This window comes from Suricata suricatta, chromosome 11 (genome assembly GCF_006229205.1).
Source record: "Suricata suricatta isolate VVHF042 chromosome 11, meerkat_22Aug2017_6uvM2_HiC, whole genome shotgun sequence".
In the NCBI taxonomy this organism is placed as follows: Eukaryota; Metazoa; Chordata; class Mammalia; order Carnivora; family Herpestidae; genus Suricata; species Suricata suricatta.
In genome coordinates this window covers 82,021,812-82,045,090 of record NC_043710.1, presented here as the reverse complement: position 1 = coordinate 82,045,090, position 23,279 = coordinate 82,021,812, and the positions used below count along the sequence as shown (strand labels likewise).

Here is a 23,279-nt window from a genome sequence, read left to right as displayed (position 1 = left end):
TTTAAAATTTCATTAAGCCTCCAATTTACATACATTAAATGTTCCTCTTTCTAGTGTACACTTTGATGTTTTGATTTATGTAGCAGCAACATAAACAGCACCCCACCCCATTCAAGATATAAAGCATTTCCATCACCTAAAAGAATTCCCTTGGGCCCCTTTGTAGTTACATCTCCTGAAATCCCTACTCTTGGTAAGCACTGAATTTGTAGTCACTACAAATTAGTATTGCCTGTTTTAGAGGTTTCTAAATTGAAAATCATGCACTATGTATTTTTGTGTCTTGCTTCTTTTGCTAAGCTTGTTTTTGAGAATCATCCATTTTGTTACATGTAGCAATAATATGTTCCTTTTACTTGCTAAGAAGTCATCTGTTGTTTAAATATACACAATCTGTCTATTTAATCCTTGAAGGTTTGGGGTTGTTGAGGGTTCACTTATATTAAAAATGAAGCTTTTATGAACCTTTAAGTATAATATATATTTGTAGACATACATTTTAATTCACCTTTGGTGAATACCTAAGAGCAGAATTGCTGGGTTATGTGCTAAGTATATGTTTAATTTCATAACAAAGTTCCAAACTCTTTTCCATAGTGCTTATACAATTTATTATCCTGGAGTTTATGTGTAAGAGTTTCAGTTGCTCTACGTCCTTACCAACACTTGATATTGTCAGTTTCTTTTCTTTTTCTTTTCTTTTTTAAGTTTTGGCACTCTAGTGTAATGGCATCTCATTACGATTAGATTTTCATTTCTATGGTAAATATATTGAGCATATTTTCATGTGCTTATTTTTATTCATATATCTTCTTTGGTGAATTGTTCTTTTTTTTGTTCATTTCAAGATGTGTTGTTAGAATTATGTTGTAATAATTCTTCATATAGCCCAGATAAAGACAAACATATAGCCCAGACAAAGTGCACAAATTATTTGCCAGATATATGTATGGCAGATGTTATCTCCCAGTATATGACTTGTCTTTTCATTTACACTTAATAGGACTTTTAATTTTGATGAAGCCATTATAACTTGAATTGTATTTAGCCCCCAAAAGATAACCTGAAGTCCTCACCTCAACACCTCATCATGTGATTTGGAAATACGATCTTTACAAAGTTAATCAAGATCAGATGAAGTCATTAGTGTGGGCTCTAATTTGATACTTTTGGTGTCCTTATAAAAAGAGGAAATTTGACACAAAGAGGCACCCAGGGAGAAGGTCATGTGACCATGAAGGAAGGGATCGGGGTGATGTATCTATACACCAAGATACACTAAAGTATGACAGCCGGCCACCAGAAGCTAGGAGACAGGCATTAGACATGTTCTCCCTTACAGCCCGCAAAAGGAACAAACCCTCTCTACCCTTGATTAGAACAACAAGAAAATACATTTCTGTTGTTTAAACCATGCCATTTGTAGTACTTTGTTATAGCAGCTGTGAGAAAATAATGTCAAGCCAAATTTATTCACGTTTTCTTCTTTTATGATTAGAGCCTTTGATGTCCTAGCAAATCTTTCTCTATCTCAAGGTTACTAAGATGTGTTCCTATGTTCTCCTCTCGATCTAGGTTATTCTTTCATCACATGCAGGCATACCCCACACATTTTCTTATTCACTGAAGTTCCTGTTTGGATTTTCTAATGCCCGAGGAAACATTTGTTTCTTGTATAATTTCTAGAATTAATCATAGTTTCTACTAATATGTAAATATACCAAGTGACTCTGTGTTCATCTCTTCATATTCAACTTGGAGTAAATTTTAGTTTCAAAGCAATAAGGCCCACTCTTCTTTTGGTTGCCTTCCTGTGAAGGCAGAGATGATTGTAATCGATGTTTAATACCAATCATCGAGTCCCCAGGACATGCATCCCTAGATGCACCTCACCTTTTCTAGCCTTCTTCTTCCACTCAGGGGAACTATTTATGTATAGGCCAAATAGGTATGGCTCTGCGGAAAGGTTCTAAAAGTAATTAGTGAGGATATCACTTCTCTTCTGAATGCACAGTAACACTAACATTTACAATGGACATTCTCTTCTAGCACTCTCTTTAGAGAAAGGGCAAATGACCAATTGACCCACGCACCTCCACTATGAGAAATTCATATCTTTTTTGGAAGTTATTCTTATGGCACCTCTTTTCTTCCTGGTTGGGAAAACAAAAGTCTTCTATGGTCATAAAAAGAACTGAGAAAATAATTTAGCACATTTTCTTTCTATAAATCCTTTTTTTGGAACAGAATACTTGGTGACAAATGCATGTGGTCTGTTTGCTTTTACATTACTATGTTACAAATACATACTTTCTGATTCCCAAAGTTTTGCTGTGTATTAGAACAGATTCTTCAATAAAATAATAGAATAACTCTGAAAAATCCCTACAGGTAAAGGCCTTACCCTTGACTGACAGATGTCTCCATGTCACAGTTGGCTCTGGTCTGCCAATAGCAAGACACAGCAAGGTCACACTGCTTCCCTCATTCACAGTGATGTCTGAGGAGATATTCATGATCTGGGGAGGAACTGTAAAGAAATAAAGAGAAGATAAATACATGGGGATAATTCCTTGCACTCAAAAGGAGGTATTGGCCTATAAATATTTGCATAGCATGTTTTCATGGTAAATACTATTCTCAGTAATAATGTTAAGATTGCTTGATTTGACAACGATGTGACCATTTGCATCTCACACTGCTAGTGCTCACCTGCTCAACCCAGGCTCTCCCCAGAATGTGGCAAAAGCACAATTACTTCCATAGTTTTGTTTTCCTCTTCTTTTCATCATTCCCTACCTGAAAAGATACAACTCCTCTTTCAAGGGACCTCAAAGATCACATCCTCTCTGTAGTCTTCCCTAACTTCTTCCCAAATCCTGAAAAAATAATCATCTGTCTTTCCCACTGTATTAGTCTGAATTTTCCATGAGGAGGGGACTGAGTGTGTAATATCATGGCTGTTTTTTTCATGCCTGTCTTTTTACGTAGAGTTAGTTGCTTGAGGATAAGGATGGAGTCACATACATCTCTATTTCCACAGTGTCTGGCACAAAGGCTGACAATGGTACCTGTTTAATTCCTCTTTGAAAGAAAGATCCAAAGAACAGATTAAACAAATCCAAAAGCTATGAGATGGGGGTGGGGGTAGGAGGTCAAAGCTTTTCATAGAGGATTTCAGATCCTAAAGCTTTCTTCTCTGTTATAGTTCAGATTCTCAAAGGGACAGCAAGAGAGGCTCTAAGCCTACGGCTATGCTGATTTATTCAAACTGCCAGTTTAATTATGAATTATTAATTACAAAACAGGTAGAGTGCTAGTAGATTCCAAACCACCCTGAGTCAGTGGCAAAGGAGAATTATGGCTGATGCTTGATGCAGACGACTCTGCAGCCTGGAGTTTTATGTTGCTGAGACCTTAGAGGTAAGTCTTTTCAAGGAGAAGCCATAAGTAACATGTAGAACATTTGACTTCTTAAGGGAATCCACATTAGCAAATAAATAAAAATTGCCTACCCTATAAATCTGCCATATTTTGGGTTATTTCTGCATTAGGATTTGGCTTGGAATTTCATTGAACATATTTTACCCAAATACGCACTGGGAAAAAACAGTGTGCATTCTAACTACACTGCATTCTCTTGAGAAAACTGCACTACCTGTTTTTCAGTATTTTCTAGCTTGTTAAAAAATAGTTCTGGGCTTAGAAATGTCAATACTTTTTTCACTTTTTTAAAGCAACAACTTCAGTGCACCTTCCACAATATTCTCAGAATAATGTCTGCTTTAGCTGGATGTGTTAGACCATCTAAAGCTTTCTTTCTCTGGACCCAAGAGTCTTCCTGGTGCTGGTCTTAAGGTAGTTCAGGAGAGGCGTTTGTATAGTTGAGTTAGTAGAGGAGATTTTTAGTGCACTGCAGCTATGATGCCAAAGGACAGATCTCCCAACACGACCCTCAGTTTCAAATCATCAGTTCTGTACATTCTGATAGTTCAAGGAGTCCTGGATTAATAGGTATTTGTAAAATTCCGTGGATATTTAGTATGACCTCCTGATTCTCCAGGTGCTCAGTCAGTGTCACCCATTAGGAGGCAGGTTCCTGGAGTGGAATTGCAAAGGTTAATCCAAAGATTGCCAGCAAGTCCCAGGCAGCACTGACTGCCACCCTGGCTACTGTTGGAGTGGTGGTGCCACTTTCTCAAAGGAAGGATAACCATAGCTTCAAGGGTATGGATACCAGTAAGAAAGGAAGCATAGAGAAGGGATTGGGAGAAAGAAGAGTTCTTTATGTTCTTAATTATGATATCCTTATTATTAATATACAAGTTTAATAATGTGTATTAATATATAATGCTTATTTTTAAGTTGCTGGCACATGTATTGTCTCATGGTTTCCTTACAAGTTATGAAAAAAAAAACAAAAAAATATTCTCACTCTGAAAAATGAAGAAACTGAGGCATGGGGAGGGTTAGGTAAACTTCCCAAAATGATATAGTTGGTAAATTGCAGAATTCTTTCTATTAGGATAACCTGCTTCTTTGTTCAACATTTTATCAATGCTCCAAACACAATATTTATATTTGCAAAGTCTGTTTCCTCTGCTTCAAATGACCTTCCAGCGCATGTTTCCTTATGGCACTTGGGGCACCTCAGTAGGCTAAGTGTCTGACTTTAGCTCAGGTCATGATCTCACAGTTTGTGGGTTTGAGCCTCACACTGGGCTTTGGGCTGATAGCTCAGAGTCTGGAGCCTGCTTCAGATTTGGTGTCTTCCTCTCTCTCTGCCCTCCTGCACTTGCACTCTGTCTCTCTCTCTCTCTCTCTCTCAAAAATAAATAAACATTAAAAAAAATTCCTGGGCACCTGGGTGGCTCAGTTGATTAAGCGTCCTGTTTCAACTCAAGTCATGATCTCCTGATTTGTGGGTTCAATCCCCACATAGGGCTCTGTGCTCACAGGCTCAGAGCCTGGAGACCCTTTCTGCCTCTCCCTTGCTCATGCTCTGTCTCCTTCTCTCTCAAAAATAAATAAACATTTAAAAATTTTTTTTTAATTCCCTCACAGCACTTACCACAAGAAACAGAGCCATCTCCCTCCTGTGGCTTCTCCAGCACACTGCTTGCCACAGAGAGTGGGAGTTCATCTTAGCCATCTTTGTTTCCCTGGGGCATGCTTTTGACAAGCACCATCTTCAAGGGAGGTTCTCAATGTGTTTAATTTAATTTTAAATCTGAATTTAATTTGGCAATACTACTATGACCCTCCCCTCATTAACATGACAATTTTTTGAGAAAGGAGCACTTGGAAATGAATAAATCCTTCTACATATTTTGACAGGAGACCTTTGTTCCATTTGCAGACACTAATCTGTGGCAAATAAATCTATGTTTCTAAGTATCTATGAAATTTATGTGTCAATCCATGTCTATATGAATGTATGCATACATGTATATGTATTATATATGTATCTATCTATCTATTGCCAGTACTTTTTGGATATATATGTAAACACAAAAATGTACAATAATTTTAACCAAAATAAGAAAATTAGTAACAGAAAATGACAGGACCCAGACAAGACTAATTAAAAGATGACAAGTAGCACAGTGTGTTTTAGTCAGATCTGCAGACACTAGGGCCCCATCTCTGCTGATAGTCCATGCATCAAGTTATCTTGTCATTGATGGTGGTGGGTTACATACAATAGGCCCTCCATGTGGTGGTGGTGGTGCAGGTTGTGCAAAGGACGACTACCAGAATTTCAAATTGTAGTTGTTTAACATAAATAGATTAAAAAAATAGTTAAATAGTATAGACATATAAATGTATAATTAGACACAAATAAAATATTTTCTGCCACTGTATGTATGTATATATGCATACACATACTTATATGCATACACATACAGATACTATACATAGAAAGTGATGGCCAGATAACATTTTATCAGATAACAATCAATTATCGTGAGGAAGATGCAGATTTACAGAAGTATGTTTGGGCTCTGAGTTACCATGAGGTATATACATATTCTATCTTTACCCTCAGCAGGGCCAGCTGCTCTTAAACAGACCAGTATGTCCTGAACCTGGCACATCTTCTCCAAACACATGGCCATCAGATTCATTAAGAAGTTTATTGTCTATGGCTTTGAATATTACAAAAGTCTCTTCATTTCTCAACTTGCCACCATTTTATAACTCAAATCCCAAACCATAAACCTATCACAATCACCTCTTAAATATCTCTGTTCTGTCTAACACCTCCAGCAATTTGCCCTTGCTAAGACAGGGAAGTCCAAATTTCTGAGCAGTATTTACAAAACCATTCACAGTCTTGCCATAGCCTAACTACTAGCCTCTTCTCAAATAAGTGGCCCCCACATACTTCTCTGAGGCTATATCCTTCTCTCATCTTTGTGCCTTTACATATACCGTCCCTTCTGCTGGGAAAGCAGTTGCCGACTTCTGAGCCATTTGAACTCCTCATCCTTCAACACTCAACTCAAATAGAAGCTTCTGTATGATGCCTTAGTTGTTCTCTCTTCTGTTCCCAAGGCATTCTTGTTTATGTCTTTATCATACAATTTATCTTTGCAACTGAGCTATTCCATGGAAAGGATCTGTTCTATTTATCCTTGTATTTCTATTATATAACAAAACCTGATGCACAGTAACATCCTTTTCCCCTCTAAATGTAATGTATGAATGAATCAGTTTTTTAAATTGGATATCTTATGATCTGTCAAGGGTGTTACATCCTAGAGATCTGACATTTGCCCTTTCCTCCCTCTGAAATACCCCCCACCTTAATCTTTTTTTTTTTCCTTCCAGGCTCAGTTTTGACATTAGCTCCTCAGAGTAGTTTCGTTAGTGACTTCAATCCTACCCCCAAATCATCTAATTCAGGTCCTTCTGTTACAATCTCTCTTCAACCTTAACTTTTTCTTAATGATTTCTATATAGTTTTGTGCTTTTATATTCATTTGTATAATTATTTGTTTAAAGTCTCTCTGGTCCAAAACTATAGGCTGTATAAACCGTTATACCACTAGTACTTAGAACTATGCTTAGCACATAACAGGTGCTTAATAAAATTTTACTGAATAAATAAATGCTTACTATATATACAGTTGAGCCTTGACAACAGATTTGAGTATACATATATAATTTTTTGTGCAGTAGAGTACTATACGTGTATTTTTCTCCCTTTTGATTCTCTTAGTAACATTTTTTCTCTAGCTTTATTATAAACAATATAGTAAAAAATTCATATAACAACATATTTGCTATCAATATTGTATGTTATTAGGCTCTTAATAGTTAAGTTTTTGGAGAGTTGAAAGTTTTCATGTGGGTCTTTGACATCCTCTTCTCCACATTCGAAGGTCAATTGCAGATTTTTATGCATGTTACTCTGCATTTGTGAGAGAGCAAACCTGAGTTAATTAGGGGTTAAAATGTGTGATTCTGAGCATTTAACACCACCTTAAATGAGGTTGTTTATGATATACCTGGAATAGCTTATGACAATGCCATGTACCATATATAGCTTAGTTTCTAGGGCCCAGAAGACCTGTGCAACCTTAAACATTTTTGGCTTAATTCCCTGAACCCCCAGTTCTTAATCAATAAATAGAAGACAGCATTTCTCTTTCTATCTGTCTATAATTAATTCTAGCTGTTACAATTAACTGGAAATGTATATAGCACACTAGCATAGTGCCTGGAAATTAGTACCTAATAAATGTTAGTTGCTATTATTAATTTTTATATATTCAATTCTGATATTACTCATGCTATTTAGAATCAGATAGCATAGTCTGTGCCTAATTGCTTATTTTCTAAATCTCAGTTCCTTCAACATTAAATCAGGGCTTATACATAGTTGACGTTCACCTTGGATAATTGGGAAGACTTCAGTATATATACTTCCAGGGTAAAAAGTATATATTCAATAAATATAAATTCCTTCCTCTTTAGCTGAATTGAGCCCCAGCAAATGAGTGGGGCCAATCACACAGATTTGTATAAAGAAATTGCCTGGCTTTTCCTTATCTCTTTTCTCTTTAGAGAATTTAGAGTCATAGAGGCTAAAGTTTGAATACTTTTTTTCCCAACTATTTTCTGTGTGATTTAAAAAAACTAATGTCATTAAACTTCAGCTTCCCCTACCATAATATGAGCATAAAAATATATGTCACACAAGAATGTGGAGATTAGGTTAGAGAGAATGTTTTAAGGAGATTTAAATAGCTCCCATTGTTTTCTGCTCCTCCTTCTCCTCCTTCTTCTCCTTCTCGTTATCCTCAGATAACAACAAAATATTATGAGGCCATGTGAAACCTAACATAAATATGAAATGTTCTCCATTATACTCAAGGATGATTTATAAAAATAGTACAGTAAACACTTTTAATGAATTGGTCTTTTATTCTTGAAGGGTTAACTACTTTTTTTTGTTTCTAACAAATGGGTTTATTTCATAAACTAGAGGTAAGAATAATTTGGGAATTATAGCATGCATGCTAAGCTAGGTCATGCCATATTTTGTATACAGAAATAGTATGCTATGGTGCCAAAGGCAAGACATGAAGTGTGGGATAAATGGATTCTGATCTTGGTTCCTCCATAAGTGTATGATCTTTTGTAAATCACTTAACCCTTCTGGCTTATGTGTGCATGTGCATGTTTGTGTGTTGGTGGTGGTGATGGTGTTCATGTGTTTGTTTTAGTTGGTTCAAAGTGGAGAAAATCGATTGTGAATTCCCAGGTCTTTTCTGGCTTAAAATTATGTGAGTTGGTGATTTTCTAGCAACATTACCAGTCTAGGAAGGGCTGTACTGGGAACAAAGTGGTCACAGCACCAGCAGCAGTCACAAAAAAAGCTAGCGTTTAGTTCTTTGAGCCTAGTATTAATTGCTCTGTATATATTATTTTCTTTAATCCTGAACATATTCTTAGGAAGCACTCCCTTTTAAAAATCAGCATAAGGGTAGGTATATACATCAATGGAATAGAATTCAGAGGCCAGAAATATATCCATACTTTTATGGTCAATTGATTTTCAACAAGGTGCCAAGACAATTCAATGAGAAAAGAATAGTCTTTTCAACAAATGGTGCTGGGACAACTGGATATCCACAGGCAAAAAATGAAGTTGGGCTCTTACTTCACATTATACACAAAAATTAACTCAAAATGGATCAAATGCCTCAAAGTCAGAGCTAAAAGGAGAAAACACAGGTGTGAATCTTTTTTTACCTTGGATCAGACAATGGTTTCTTAGATATGACAGCAAAAGCACAAGCAACAAAAGAAAAAAAATAGATAAATTGGACATCATCAAAATAGAAAAAAAGCTTTTTAATTTTGTGCTTCAAAGAGTGCTATAGAAAATGTGAAAAAGAGAAGTCACAGAATGAGATAAAATTTTTGCAAATAATATAGCTTATAAAGGACTAGTATCCAAACTATATAAAAAAATTTACAATTCAACAATAAAAAGGCAAATAACCCAATTTAAGAGTAGACAAAAGATTTGAATAGAAATTTCTCCAAAGAAGATATACAAATGGCCACTATGCACATGAAAAAGTGTTTAGTATCATAATTCATTACAAAAATGCAAATCATAACCCCAATGAGATCCTACATTACTTCCACTAGGATAGTTGTAATTGACAAAAGGACAAAGAACAATGGAAGTTGGTGAGGACATGGAGAAATTGAAACCCTTACACACTGTTGGCAGAATTGCACACTGTTGCAGTTGCCTTCAGAAGAGTCTGGTGCATCCTCAATGGGCTCAGGATAGTGTTAACATAACCTCCACTCCTAGGCATAGACCCAAGAGGAATGAAAACACAAACCCACACAACTTGTAGACAAATGTATATAACAGCATTATTCATAATAGACACAAAATGGAAAAAATGCAAATGTTCATCAATGACTGAAAGGATAAACAAAATGTAGTACATCCATACAATGGAATATTATTCATCTATTAAAAGGGAAAAAGTACTAATATAGGCTACAACAACATGGGTGAACTTTGAAACCATCATGTTAAGTCAAAAAAGCCAGACACGAAAAGGCACATATTGTGTGATTTCCATTTATGTGAAATGCCCAGAGTGGGTAAATCTATAGAGACATAGAAAATACATTAGTACATTACCAGTGGCTGAGGAGAGGTAGCAAATAGGGAGTGACTCCTAATGGGCACAGGGTTTCTTTTTGAAATGATGCAGATGTTCTAGAATTGGAGGGTGGCAATTATTGCTTAACCTTGAGGATATATGGAAAATCATTCTGGTAAATAAATTATAACCCTGATAAAAAATGTTATTACAAAAAAAGAAGCATGGCTTATCAGCTGTGGAGAGCTAAAATCAAAAGTTTCTGTGCTATGTGAGGAGAGAAGGGTTCTCAGAAAATACCATTTTTATGTACTGCTGGTTCATCACATGATACTCCACCTGCAGCTGCTAATCTCTTTGTCTCTCAATAATGAGCACTGTTTCCCCTTTCCTTTCTTTTCATCAAGACAACTAATACTACCCTCCCCATGTCAGTCTGTTTCACAACTCTTGAAACACCCCTGCTTATGCACAATTCCACATTTGTGCATATGCTGCACCCTCTGCACCTGTGTCTCTTCCCCACACATCTGCCTGCACAACTCCTATACATACTTGAACACCGATACTGAGATATAATCATCTCTCTGTCAGGTATCCCCATTCCAGAGACAAATGTAATTCTGTGCCCCAGGGCTACCTGAACATAATGATGGAATGAATACATTCATTATAAAACATTTACTTAGTGTCTACTGTATCCTGGGCATTATCTTTGGATAGAAGAATAAACAGAAATGTCCTTCTCTTGTGTGAATTATGAGGCTTAGTGTCTAGAAGAGTACAGTGATGTAGATAAATAATCACGGGTATCAATGTGTGGATGTGCTATGCCATGGTAGTGCAATGTGTGACAGCCCCTAGTATGGGGTCTGTCCTGGTCAATGAGTTTGTGGGAAGGGTTTGTTCTGGGCAGAGCTGGAGAGAGGGAACAACATATGTACAGACTCTGCAAAGACACAGCATATGGTTCACCTGGGTGTCTGTAGCTAAAGTCAAAAGAGTGGATGCGCATGGCCAGACCTTACAGCCTATTGGAGGAAATGCTAAGGTTTGGGTCCTTTTTTATAAGAGAAATGGCAGAAGACATTATAATGTCTAAAGATGATTGATGATGATGATGATGATGATGATGATGATGATGTGTGCCAGAGGCTAGACAGATTTGTATTGCAAATAGGTTGCTACTGGCTACAAATGGAGAGCAGAAGGAGTTAGAACAATGTAGGAACAGGAAAACCAGTTAGGATGTCCAGCAGTGAGGTAGTAGCACTTTGGGCAAGTGCACAAACAAGAGACATGGGAAGAGATGGCATCTTACCTCTTACTTAAGAAGTAAGATGAACAAATCTTGGGATTGACTTCATTATGTGTTCAGTTCAAAGCACTTCTCAGAATGTTCTATTGTTTTCTACATCTCTCTTGCCCACTGTGCTAGGGGATCTTTGTGATCCAGAATTACACTTTGTTCATCTCAGTATCCCCAGGGTTGCTTAATGCCTGGCATCTAGTGTGTTCTCTTTGTATGCTGAATTTAACTGATATGGTGCAAGAGATTTTCCAGATAATGCAACCTCTCAGGATCCAGGAGAAGTTAGGGAGTAGGAACTAGTCCTATTTGCATGAGGTCATATCCCATTGCTTGGGAGGCAGGTTCAGGTCCATGTTGTTTGATTTTATAGACTGTGAGTGTGAATGTAGCTTTCCCACATACCCTGGTGTGGTAGAGTTTTATATTATGCTGGATAAGATTAGAACTGCTATATTCTGATTGCTTTCCTCCTCTTGGTTCTATTGTGATGAAAGGAATGGTGGGGAATGAGAAGAAATGATTATGAATTACAGAAACATAAACACACACAGGGGACCAGGCAGCATCGCAAACCTTGCAAATTTTGCTGAGCTTGTTTGTAAGGGTTGTCTCCTCAGCGTCGCTTACAGAAATTATTTATAGACTCAGGCACACATCTCCTATTTTTAATTTGCACAATTCAAGCAACTGACCATGATCAGAGAAGTTACATGAAGTCAAAGAGTATTTCTCATGTGGCCCTGCTCTTTCTGGGGAATAGCAATGTCCTCTTTCTGGGAAGCTTCTTTTCTTTGCTTTCCTGACATGCTGCCTCCCCCTGACATACCTCACCACACACATGCACACACACACGCACATGCGCACGCACACACACACACACACACACACACACACACACAGAATCATAGGGTTTAATTTACATTGTACAATTTTCAAGTCAAAAAGAGACCCTAAGGATCATCTAGAACAACCTCATTTTGCAGCTCACTTTGATTCTAGCCCCAATTCTGTCAAGTATTTGCCATGAGGTGGAGAGAAGTCTCATAACCTGTCTTAAGCCATGTGTCTCTCACACCAGAACCCCTTGGAATTTCACGCCCTCTAGGCACTGGTTTCAGTCCCCTCCCCTTCTCTACTTTCCCTCTTTAACTTTGTCATAGCTTCTTTTGTTACTGCAATCTGGGCTCCCCTGCTTGTTCACTAATAGCATGACCTTGAACAAATGTCTAAATGTTTCTAACCTCCAATTTCCAAACTGCAAAGCAGGGTGTGATCATAGGTCACTCATAGGCCCTGTGAGGAATAAAGAGCAAATGGGTACGAAAGGGAGAAAAGTGTTTTATCATAGTGCCTGGCACATGGGAAATGCCAATACAATGGGTTCTTTAATTTCACTTCTAGAGCCAACCTTCCTTCCTTCTTTCCTCTTTCTTTTTTTTCTTCTTTTCTTCCTTCCTCCCTCCCATTTTCCCCCTTCTTCTTCTTCTTCTTCTTCTTCTTCTTCTTCTTCTTCTTCTTCTTCTTCTTCTCCTCCTCCTCCTCCTCCTCCTCCTCCTCCTCCTCCTCCTCCTCCTCCTCCTTTTCTTCTTCTTCTTCTTCTTCTTCTTCTTCTTCTTCTTCTTCTTCTTCTTCTTCTTCTTCTTCTTCTTCTTCTTCTCTCTCTCTCTCTCTCTCTCTCTCTCTCTCTCTCTCTCTCCAGCAACTCTTTTTTTTTTGAGAACTTCATGTCTCGAGGCACCATACAAAGAACTGGACACGTACCATTTACTTTATAATGGTGAAAACCTTAGGAGGCCAGATGACTATTTCACATTTTAAGGATGAGGAAATAGAGGCAGAGGAAGGTTCAATAAGTTGTCAAATGTCACATAGCCAGGAAAGGGAAAAACTAGATTTGTGTACCTAATTCTGACTGACTTCAGAGCACAAGGTCCCAGCCCATGTACAAAGGCACACACAATACAAGTCTGCTTGACTCCAAAGGCCAGGATCTCTACTCCCTAGTGACTGGGTTTTTTGTTTTTGTTTTTGCTTTTTAGTTGGATGCAGTGTGTTAGGTAATGGAGAATTCTTGTAGTGTTTGGAGAAGTGGTCCTCACTTTGATTATCTGAAAAGGCAGATAATACCAACAACTCTTGCCTTACTGAGTAAGTGGTAAAACCAAATGAGGTAATGCAGGTGATATTCCAGCATCTTGACCAAGACTTCTTCTCATTTCCTGCCTCAAGTTCTTGGACTCCTTATTTATTTCTCCTGTGTCACAGAATATTGCCATGGAGAGAAGTTGAAAAGGAGCAATTCCTCCTGGAATTTACCCCAGCATTTCACTGCAGAGTCTGTGATGCCCCAGCCTCAGTCCTGCTGTATTTAAGCCCTTCTTGGCTGAATCAACTGGGGCTAGAGGGATGGCTGAGCTGAGATGGGTCCAATCTTATCTATTTTTAGGATTTAATGACCCTTGCCCCAATCCTACCATCAACTCCTGTCTTTTGTGAGTTCTTTTCTGACCAACAGACCTGTAAGCAGGTACTCTCTGATATTACCTTTGTGTGTCCAACTTGCCTCCTTGTCCCAAATCTTGGGAGGGGAGAAATGGGCAGTTTCCTGTAATCTCATCCCTAGCTTGATGCTGCTGTGGAAGGAAGAGAGTGGAGAAAACTCAGGCGTTTCTCTTCCATGCATTAAATTTTGTGAAATGGCAATTGCCTTATTCTCTCTGATCTACCTTTTCAGTCTTTTGTGACATAAGGATGATAAAAGTTCTCCAAGAAAATTCCAGTTATAAATAAATGAGATCATAAAAATAACTACACTTGAAGACAAACATCATATTATTTCACTCATATGTGGAATTTAAGTATCAAAACAAGGGAGCAAAGGGAGAGAGAAAGAGAGAGAGAAGCAAGCTGACCCTTAACTATAGAGAACAAACTGATGGTGACCAGAAGGGAGGTGGGAGATAGGTAAAATAGATGATGGGGATTAAGGAGGGCATCTGTCATGATGAGCACCAGGTGTGGAATGGAATTGTTGAAACACTACATTGTACAGTAATATAACACTGTATGTTAACTAACTGGAATTAAAATTAAAACTTAAAAAAAGAAGAATATGAAAAAAGTACACTACATAAACCATAGAATGCTATAAGCATACAATTCAGTATTTCCACTAAAGAAAATAAAAGCTACAGCAGGATTCCATTGGTTCTAAACTTGCTTAGTTTTGTCTCTGTCCTTTTGCAAAACAGGGATTGGCTACAGTGTTCACAATAATGTGAGTGTGATATTCTGTATCACAGAATACACCATGTAAGGTTTCTATAGGCCAAGTGAGCCTAATATACCCTCTTTTGCTTATCTCCCAACATGCAATAATTTAGATGAGATTTCTAATATGAAAGAACATGTTAGATTTCTTAGTAGGAGGAAGTCCCATTAGGCCCTCAATATAATTCTCATCTGAATCTTTCCTCAAATTTGCAAAACCTTTCTCAATTCAAACAAATATGGAGAGTCTGGAAATAATGGTTGCATCCTCATTTTCCTACACTAGGAAAAGGGGGAGGGGCCCATGACTGAATATCGCTGATAAAAACATGATAACTGAGTCTCATTACAGCCAAAGACAAGTCTCATATTTTAGCATTTTTATTAAAGCTTTTTAAATTACTGAGTGTCTGGTATATTCAATACCAGCCTAAGTGATTTATATTAGTCTATCCCTAGATACTCCATCTAATAAATAACTTGGCAATCTCCTAACCCATAAATATCCCTGGCCCCAGCAAAAAGCAATTAAAGCATGTTAGAAAAAAAAAATGTGGCTTTCCAGTACTCCAGAATGCAGTGTCATTGGATGCTTCCAATGGAATAATTCACGCCATTTGCCGAGGGGGTCAGATCTCCTGGGCTCACCACTCACCCACAAGGAATTTACATTCCTGTTCTCTTCAAAAACAAAACACATCGGAAACTATCTTTAAATGTTTAACATGTCTTAATGTTGCAGGTATTTTATCACGGAAAATATTATTCCCAGCAACAAGTGTTCTGTAATATCATAGACAGCTTGGGCTAAATGCATTGTGCAAAAACGTTTTCAGAAAGCAGTTGTGCCAAAAATGTTTAAAACACATTAAGTATTAAGACAGCTGACTAAAGGTTATTAGAGGCTCTGGTGTCACTAGCCTAGAAAATAGTCCAGGTTAATAAGGTTCAACCAGCCTGCCAGGTAAAAAGGCATTGATATTTATGATAGTGGCTTCAAGTTCAGTACTTTTTGGTGCAAAAGGAGGCCACTTTCCCTGGAAAACCTCTTCTCTGGCTTCCCCTGAACCTCCAGAGCTGTGTGAAGGAGAAAAGTCTGGGTCCTCACTTTCTACTCATATGAATCAGTATGCTCTACAGTGTATCCAACACACCAGCACTCAGGTAGAAGAGAAAAAAAAACCACACACACACACACCAAGACATTTCTCATTGTACTCAGGGAAGCTTAGAGGAAAAATTACCAGGAGTAGGAAAGGATGGCTCCAGTCCAGGTTTTATAGGGATTCTCCAAATTACAATCCCAATGAGCCCATGGCATACTCACCATAAATTTCAGACTCTTGCAGCCTTTAAATCAGCTTAATTTGATGCTCCTTCTAATATTTTCAATCCTTTTATTAACATTGTCTATTTTTATGCACTTCACTTCCCAGATAATGGTCACATATGTATTGTCAGGGGAAGGGAGCAATCACCTTCTATAATTTCACAGGAACCTAATAACACACTATATATACAAGTCTTCTTGCTCCAGGGCACACCAAATAATGTCACTATACTTGAACTTGATTGTAGGGCTGTGAAGTGGGGATATTTGGAAATGAAAATACTTTTCCCCCCTCCTACTATTTCATTTATTGTGAAGAAGAATAGCAGTAAGCTTCACTCACCAAGTTTCACTTTCATAACCTGGTGTCAGAAGATCTGGGTAACATGGTGAAGGGTTTGATGGAGAACATTTATTTTTTCTTACAAGAAGAGATACGTTATAATCAGATACTCAGCTCCCCAGGATAGTACAAGCTACATAGCATCTCATTTTCAAATTATTTAATTTAATCTTTTGAAATATTAGTACATTTACATGATTCAGACATGATTCTACTTTAAAAAGATACATATAAAGGTTTGATGTCCACCTCTACCCTCTATGCCCTTTTATCTATGGACTCCCATAACTTGCTTATATTTTGCTTATCCATCCAATGTTTACTTGTGCAAAACAAGCACATAAGAAAATTACATTATTACTCTTCCTGATACAAAAAGTGGCAGAGTATATATATTGCTGTCTCCATATATATAAAAATATACCTAACATATTTGCAGAATTTCACTGTATTCCCCTGTATACATGTATTATAGTTTATCTAACTAGCATCCTATTCACAGATATGAGAGTTAAATTCTATTTCAATCTCTTGTTAGTACAATAACACTCAAGCTACCTTGTATTTGTGTATGTGTGTGCACACGTGTGTGCATGTACATGTGTTTTAATTTTTTATTGTTTTTAAAAGTCAAACTTTTAAGCTTATTTATTTATTTTGATAGAGAAAGCACAAATTAGGGAGGGGCAGAGAGAGAGGGTGAGAGAGAACCCCAAACAGGTTCCACACTGTCAATACAGAACCTGACATGGGGCTTGAACCCATGAATCATGAGATCATGACCTGAGACAATGCCGGACACTTAAATGATTCAGCGACCCAGGCACCCCTAAATGTGTGTTTTAGACATGGGAAAATGGGTGTACAGAATGGAGTCTCACAATAGGTACTGATTGAAAGAGTAGATGCATCAGTAGTTTTAGTGGTCGTTTATAGATTTCTTTCCATGGAGATTTTACCATCTTTCACATTCAGGAACAATCTGTGAGACTACCTGTTTCCCAACCATTTTGTCAGCAGCATGTATTAGTAAACTTTTGGCTTTTTGCCAGTATGATAAATGAGAGATGTTACTTCTGTGTGGCTTTGATTTCATCATTTCACATGTGTGAGATGTCTGTAAACTCTCTCCTTGGGTCTTTTGCCTATGCTTGTTGGACTTGCCAGTGTCCTTTTTAATAAATCACCCTTCTTTCTTACTGCTACCATTTCTTGGCTTTGTGATCTTGGGAATTTTTCAATCTATCTGTGCCTCAATATTTTTAAGTCTAAAATAGGCATACAATTAGTACCCAAATGGCAGGAGTGTTTTGTAAGGATTAAGAGAGTTCATATATATTAAGTAACAATGGCACAAGCCATGTTATAGACACTGCTAGTCTCAGATTCTGCTCATTATGAATTTCCCCAGGTGCTTGGTCCTGCCTCATAAATTGGGTGCCCTGGTTTGTGAAAGCATTGGGCAAAGAAATGGCTGGACAATCCTACTGCTACAGAGAAGGAAAAATGACTGGGGACCAATGGCACTTCCTAAGAGTGGATAATAATTAGTCTCTGCAAAAGAACATATAAGCTTCCTATATGCTTGGATACCAATCATAAAGGCCACTGGAGTAAATATCAGATACTGTGGAACACAGTATGATGCAGGGGGTAGAAATAATGCCTAGTATGGTTTTCAAGTGAGGCTATGGGAGCCCCCATTTTTGAGCTACAATTGATAAAATTGCTCTCTTTTTGGAAAATACAAGAGAAGAAATACCACAATTTAGGGGGGATGCCATAACTAAGGGCAGAAATGGGTGGGATGGTAGTGGCAAATTGATCTCCACACATAGGCATTTATTGGGTCCCTAAGCATTCATCTGTATATCAGACAAGGCAAAGTGGGTGCAATAAGCCAAACAGTAAGTGGCCCATAGGACTCTTATGCAACAGGAATGGGGTAATCCTATGCCTTGGCTGTAGGTATGTTAAGATGGTAGGCAGAGGGAATGGCTATGACCAGAGACTCTTAAAATAAATAGCAGAGGCAGGGAACCTGGCAAAGTGAACAGCTGGGTTCCCGATACAATAAAGAGGACAACAGCCCACTTCTTTGAGAAAATATAAAAATCTCCTTCAAGTGAGGGGCGTCTGGGAGCCTCAGTTGGTTAAGCATCTGACTCTTGATTTCAGCTCAGGTCATCACCTCAAGGTCCCTGAGATCAAGCTGGTTCCTGAGATGGAGACTCAAGTCTGGCTCTGTGCCAATAGTGGGGAGCCTGCTTGGGATTCTCTCTCTCCCATTCTCTCTTCCATTCCTCTGCTCAGGCTTTGTCTCTCTCAAAATAAGTAAATAAACATTAAAAAAAAAAACCTCCTTCAAGTGTGATGATGAATCAGATTTATTCCCCTTTATTGGAAGGGATCTATTTTAATCCTTAAGCATCTCCTAACTATTTTGAAGTGGGGAAGTTAAAACCCCCATGAAGAAAGTTTTCTGACAGTGCTATCAGTTCTAAAGGTGGTCCCATGTTTATCCACTGAACATGGAGTACCCTCCTTCACTGGAGATGCTATCAAGCAGTATGTATTGATGGCAGGAGGATGGGAGGACCCAAAGTAGCCCTCGGATGATGGATGATTAATTTCCAATGGATTTCATTTCTCCTACGGGTGTAAAAATGAGAGCTTAGACCCGGAACCTGCTGTGGTACTTCTCAAGGTGATAAAAACTCATTACAGTTGGAGACATTTCTACTGAAAGTGCCAGAAGCAGAAACACAGAGCATTTGGGAGATTCAGAGCAGAGAGTCAGGCTTATAAATAGGCCACGTGTGTGTGCAGTAGATTCAACACTTATCCTTTATTTTGCCTCTAACTCAGACCAGGGCCTACCAATCTGCCAAACTGGCTTGGGCTGGTTACAGGGGCCAGGGGAAGAGGGGGAAGGTGGGCGGGGCCTGGAGAAGGGTTCATGAAAGAAGTGGAATAAAAAGATTGGAAGAGGAAGAGGGTAGCTTTGAAAGGAAGTAGGGTAAATGAATAAATTAAATAAATAAATAAAAGTGGGTATTTTCAAGAATTGACCCCAATTTAGAATCAGGTACAGAATTCCTGGTCCACTCAATACACACACACACACACACACACACACACACACACACACACACACACACATATTCCTGCCTGGAAAACCAAGATGAGGGGAAATACTGGGGCCAGAATGACTCCGGCAGAGCATTATTAAGGCAGGGATTCAGTGGCCCACTCCCCCAAAGGCACTTACATTCATCTGCTCATATACCCCTGAATTAAGCAGCACTTAAAAGCTAGAGAAGGCAACAAAGTAGTAGTAATAATAATGTATCAAGTAACAATATTTACACAATGGCAACACAGTGGAGCCTGGTAATGAAGAAACTCCTCTATCCAATTCTTTTAAAATATTTTTTAAAAAAATCAAGAGATCTCAAGGTATCTCCTGGTTTAAGAAAAATACCTAACTTCCAAAGAATGAGGTACATCACTTTAAGACTTGGATTACATTAAATTAAAATCTAGAATTAAAAAAATCTTGTATGTGTTTTCCAGAAAGGCATCTCTGGCAGTGTAAATTTTCTCTTTACCTTTCATTTTCTTTCTCCTTCTTCCCCCATCTATCATTGTACAATGGCGAGTGTAATTGGAATACAGACGTATTAATACATGTAGATTGTATACAGAGGGACATTCAGCTCTCCTCTTCTGTGAACTTGATTAATAAATGCCATATGCAATGGGTGAGATCTTTTGAATATAAACTCAGCTTAAACACACACAAGAGCTGCAGCAGCCGCACTGAGATAGGAATCCAACCTAATGTATGATATTAGCATCTCTTAATCAGAGTCTGTGAGGATGGTGGCAGTTTCCACCCACTGCTGCCCAAGGGAAGGGAGTACCCTGACTAGTAGAATCCACCCAGTGACATGGTTTCTGCATCACAAATAATTTCTATGGATCAAGTGGATTATGCAGAATAGCCAGATGCTATAAAATATTTGAACAGAACAATTGTGTCCCCTCTGCCTGATTCTGCTACCTTCTGATTTAATCTTAGTTTCCCATTTAGCCTTCCTGGGGAAGGAGATGGACTCCTGGAGAGATTTGTTGGGCTAGTCCATTCAGCAGATTTGCATCATTTACAAATCAATAAAGTGGCATTTGAGTTTCCCCTTTTCCTTTTGGAGGAGCTAGACTGTGAACCTTCCTGAGAGACTGGCCCCTTCTTACAGACCCTTTCTTACTGTACCACAAGAGCACCTAGGTGGCTCAATCCGTTAAGCCTCCGATTTTGGCTCAGGTCAGATCTCACATTCATGGGTTTGAGCCCCGTGTCTGGCTCTGTGCTGACTGCTCAGAGCCTGGAGCCTGCTTTGGATTCTGGTCTCCCTCTCTCTCTGCTCCTCTCCACTCATGTTCTGTCTCTCTCTGTATCAAAAATAAATTTTAAAAAACATTAAAAAAATTTCTTACTGTACCACAAAATAAAGTTTCTGAATCTTTAAAACTAAGAGTCATGTGGGCCCTACCTAGGAAGCTGCTCCCTCTCCCCCAATGTGACAGGTCACCAGTCCATGTGCTCTGGAACCAGGAAATAGGATGCAGGGGGAGAACAAATGGCTTTGTCAGTACTTTCCTCAATTCAGATCTTGATTTTCCAGGGTTTTCCTTATCTCTGTATTCTTTGAACAGTGGTACATTTGACTCATCTGGAGGAGTTGGGGAATAGCAGGGTCATTTCCCCTGTGTCATATCAGCAGGTGCTAGGTGGAGATGAAAAGTTTCTATTTCTGACAGGTTCTAGGTGGTACAGATGTTGCCATTCTGAGGACTGCATTGTGGGGTCCCCAGAATGGAAACCCACAAGGTACCCTTGTTAAAATTGGTTGGTAAGTGGAGTGCCTAGGTGGCTCTGTCAGTTGAGCGTCCAACTTCGGCTTAGGTTATAATCTCAAAGTTCATGGGTTCGAACCCTGTGTCAGGCTCTGTGCTGACTGCTAGCTCAGGGCCTGGAGGCTGCTTCAGATTCTGTGTCTCTTTCTCTCTCTGCTCCCACCTGTTCACACTCTGTCTCCCAAAAATAAATAAATGTAAAAAAAAAAAAAAAGATTTGGTTGGTAAGATACTACTTGAGACCACTCCCCCATTCATGTGAGGGATTTTCCAATTTAGGAGGAAATGGACATGCCCCTTCTTCATGGACTTGATCCCTCTCTTGTTCTCTAATATTCTCCATATTTATCTGTAAGTTGTTACTAAATAGCAACTTCACTTAACTTGACATTTTTTTTCCAGAAAATAGAATTTTTTTTTAAAAAAGCTCCCTGAATGCAATAAACAGTGGTATTATTCAATCCATGGTATTAATTATCTGAATGATACAGAGATAGCCTTTAGCATTCTCAGAGTTATGCATATAGCTCTTGTTCCTTATATCTAGATTATATTTATCTTTCTTTCCCCCCCCAAATACAGAACATTTACTGATCCAATAAAACCTTTTTTTAAGGTATCATTTCCTTTTTAATGCCTTCCTGGACCCTCTCTAAGCAAAAGGAATTAAACACTCTATGCTACCTCTGTACCCTGTGCTTTCTTCCACTGATGTACTTCACACAATGAACACAACTTGAGGTCCTTTCCTATTTGATATCCCTGGAAAATGGGAGGCAACTGCTTGCCTCTAATGGATGGTAACCGTTCAGGAGCACTTTTTATAATCCACAGTACCAAACACAGACCCTCACTTAACAGACATGGAATAATTGTTTATCTGAACTGAATAGCAGATGCAGAATCATACAGAAAATAAAGTGGCCTATTTAATAGGCTTGGTTATTTGCCTTTCCCTGGGGACATCCATTTACTCCTAAGTCACTGTGGACAAAAGATTAAAAGTAAAGAGGACAGAGTGCTATAAGCCGATGCACTGATAAGTGACACCCCACAGGGAAGAACACAGCAGATTTACCAGTAAAAAGAGATAAAAAATGTGGGGCCAAAGAAGGGTATACCTGGGTGGCACCTCTGTGAGGCAGAGGAATATAATTAATTTATCCTTAAACTATGATGATAACTAAGATTTGGTTAAATTATAATAAGGTCTTCTATTTCAAGGCAGAGATGCTTATAACACTTTTAACAAAATACATAAGTATAGTCTAAAATGTAAAGAAAGTTTTAATATTTAGAAAAAAAAGATACAGTTATCTAGAAGATTCACTCATTTGGAACATCTAATTATCTGATACTGTGGAATGAATAATGCATTCCTGTACATTTTCCCTGGATTCTCCCATATTCTGTCCTTTCCCAGACTCTCTGTCAATCTGACTTCACAGACGAAAGTGCCTGAAGCAGAATTGGATCTAATGTGTTTGGTTTTGAATGCAGAATGAGAGGAGAAAAGATATTAATTTGGAAATGACTATCAACTGCCTCTTTCCATCCTCTCCCACCAATGTTTTCTCCTTGCCATCTCTACCCAATGCCCAGGGCAATGAAGAGTTTGCCTTTGGAAAGCAAGCCTGCAAGTGACCTTTGTGGGGATGTTCTGTCCTGATGTAGCTTCCTGGGGGCTGCAGATGTTAGAACAAAGGAGAACATGCTGAGACTTGAAATTTATGTTTCTAAACTTGAGGATGAAAGTGACCCCTCCCCACCTCTGCTGACAGATATCAGCCAAATCCTGCTCTCCTTCTTTCCATGTCCAACTGCTTCCACAGCCATCAAACTGTGTTTATAAAGTATAGCTGGCTTTAATTTGAACAAAATCTTTAGGCCAAAGCAACAGAATCTTTTGTTGGCTCTTGCTTCACCCCAAAAGCAGTAGACCCTGGCATAAGCCTAGTA

At 38.4% G+C, this 23,279-nt stretch overlaps 1 protein-coding gene across 5 annotated transcripts in view; it reads right to left on the bottom strand.

Annotated features, from left to right (window-relative positions):
- Nucleotides 1-23,279, bottom strand: part of OPCML (opioid binding protein/cell adhesion molecule like) — a 485,591-nt gene that overhangs the window by 104,289 nt on the left and 358,023 nt on the right. For all 5 annotated transcript variants that reach the window (XM_029957396.1, XM_029957398.1, XM_029957397.1 and 2 more), the window contains exon 3: nucleotides 2,405-2,530. In XM_029957396.1, the coding sequence (XP_029813256.1) occupies nucleotides 2,405-2,530 (126 nt within the window). The remainder of the gene's footprint in view (nucleotides 1-2,404; nucleotides 2,531-23,279) is intronic.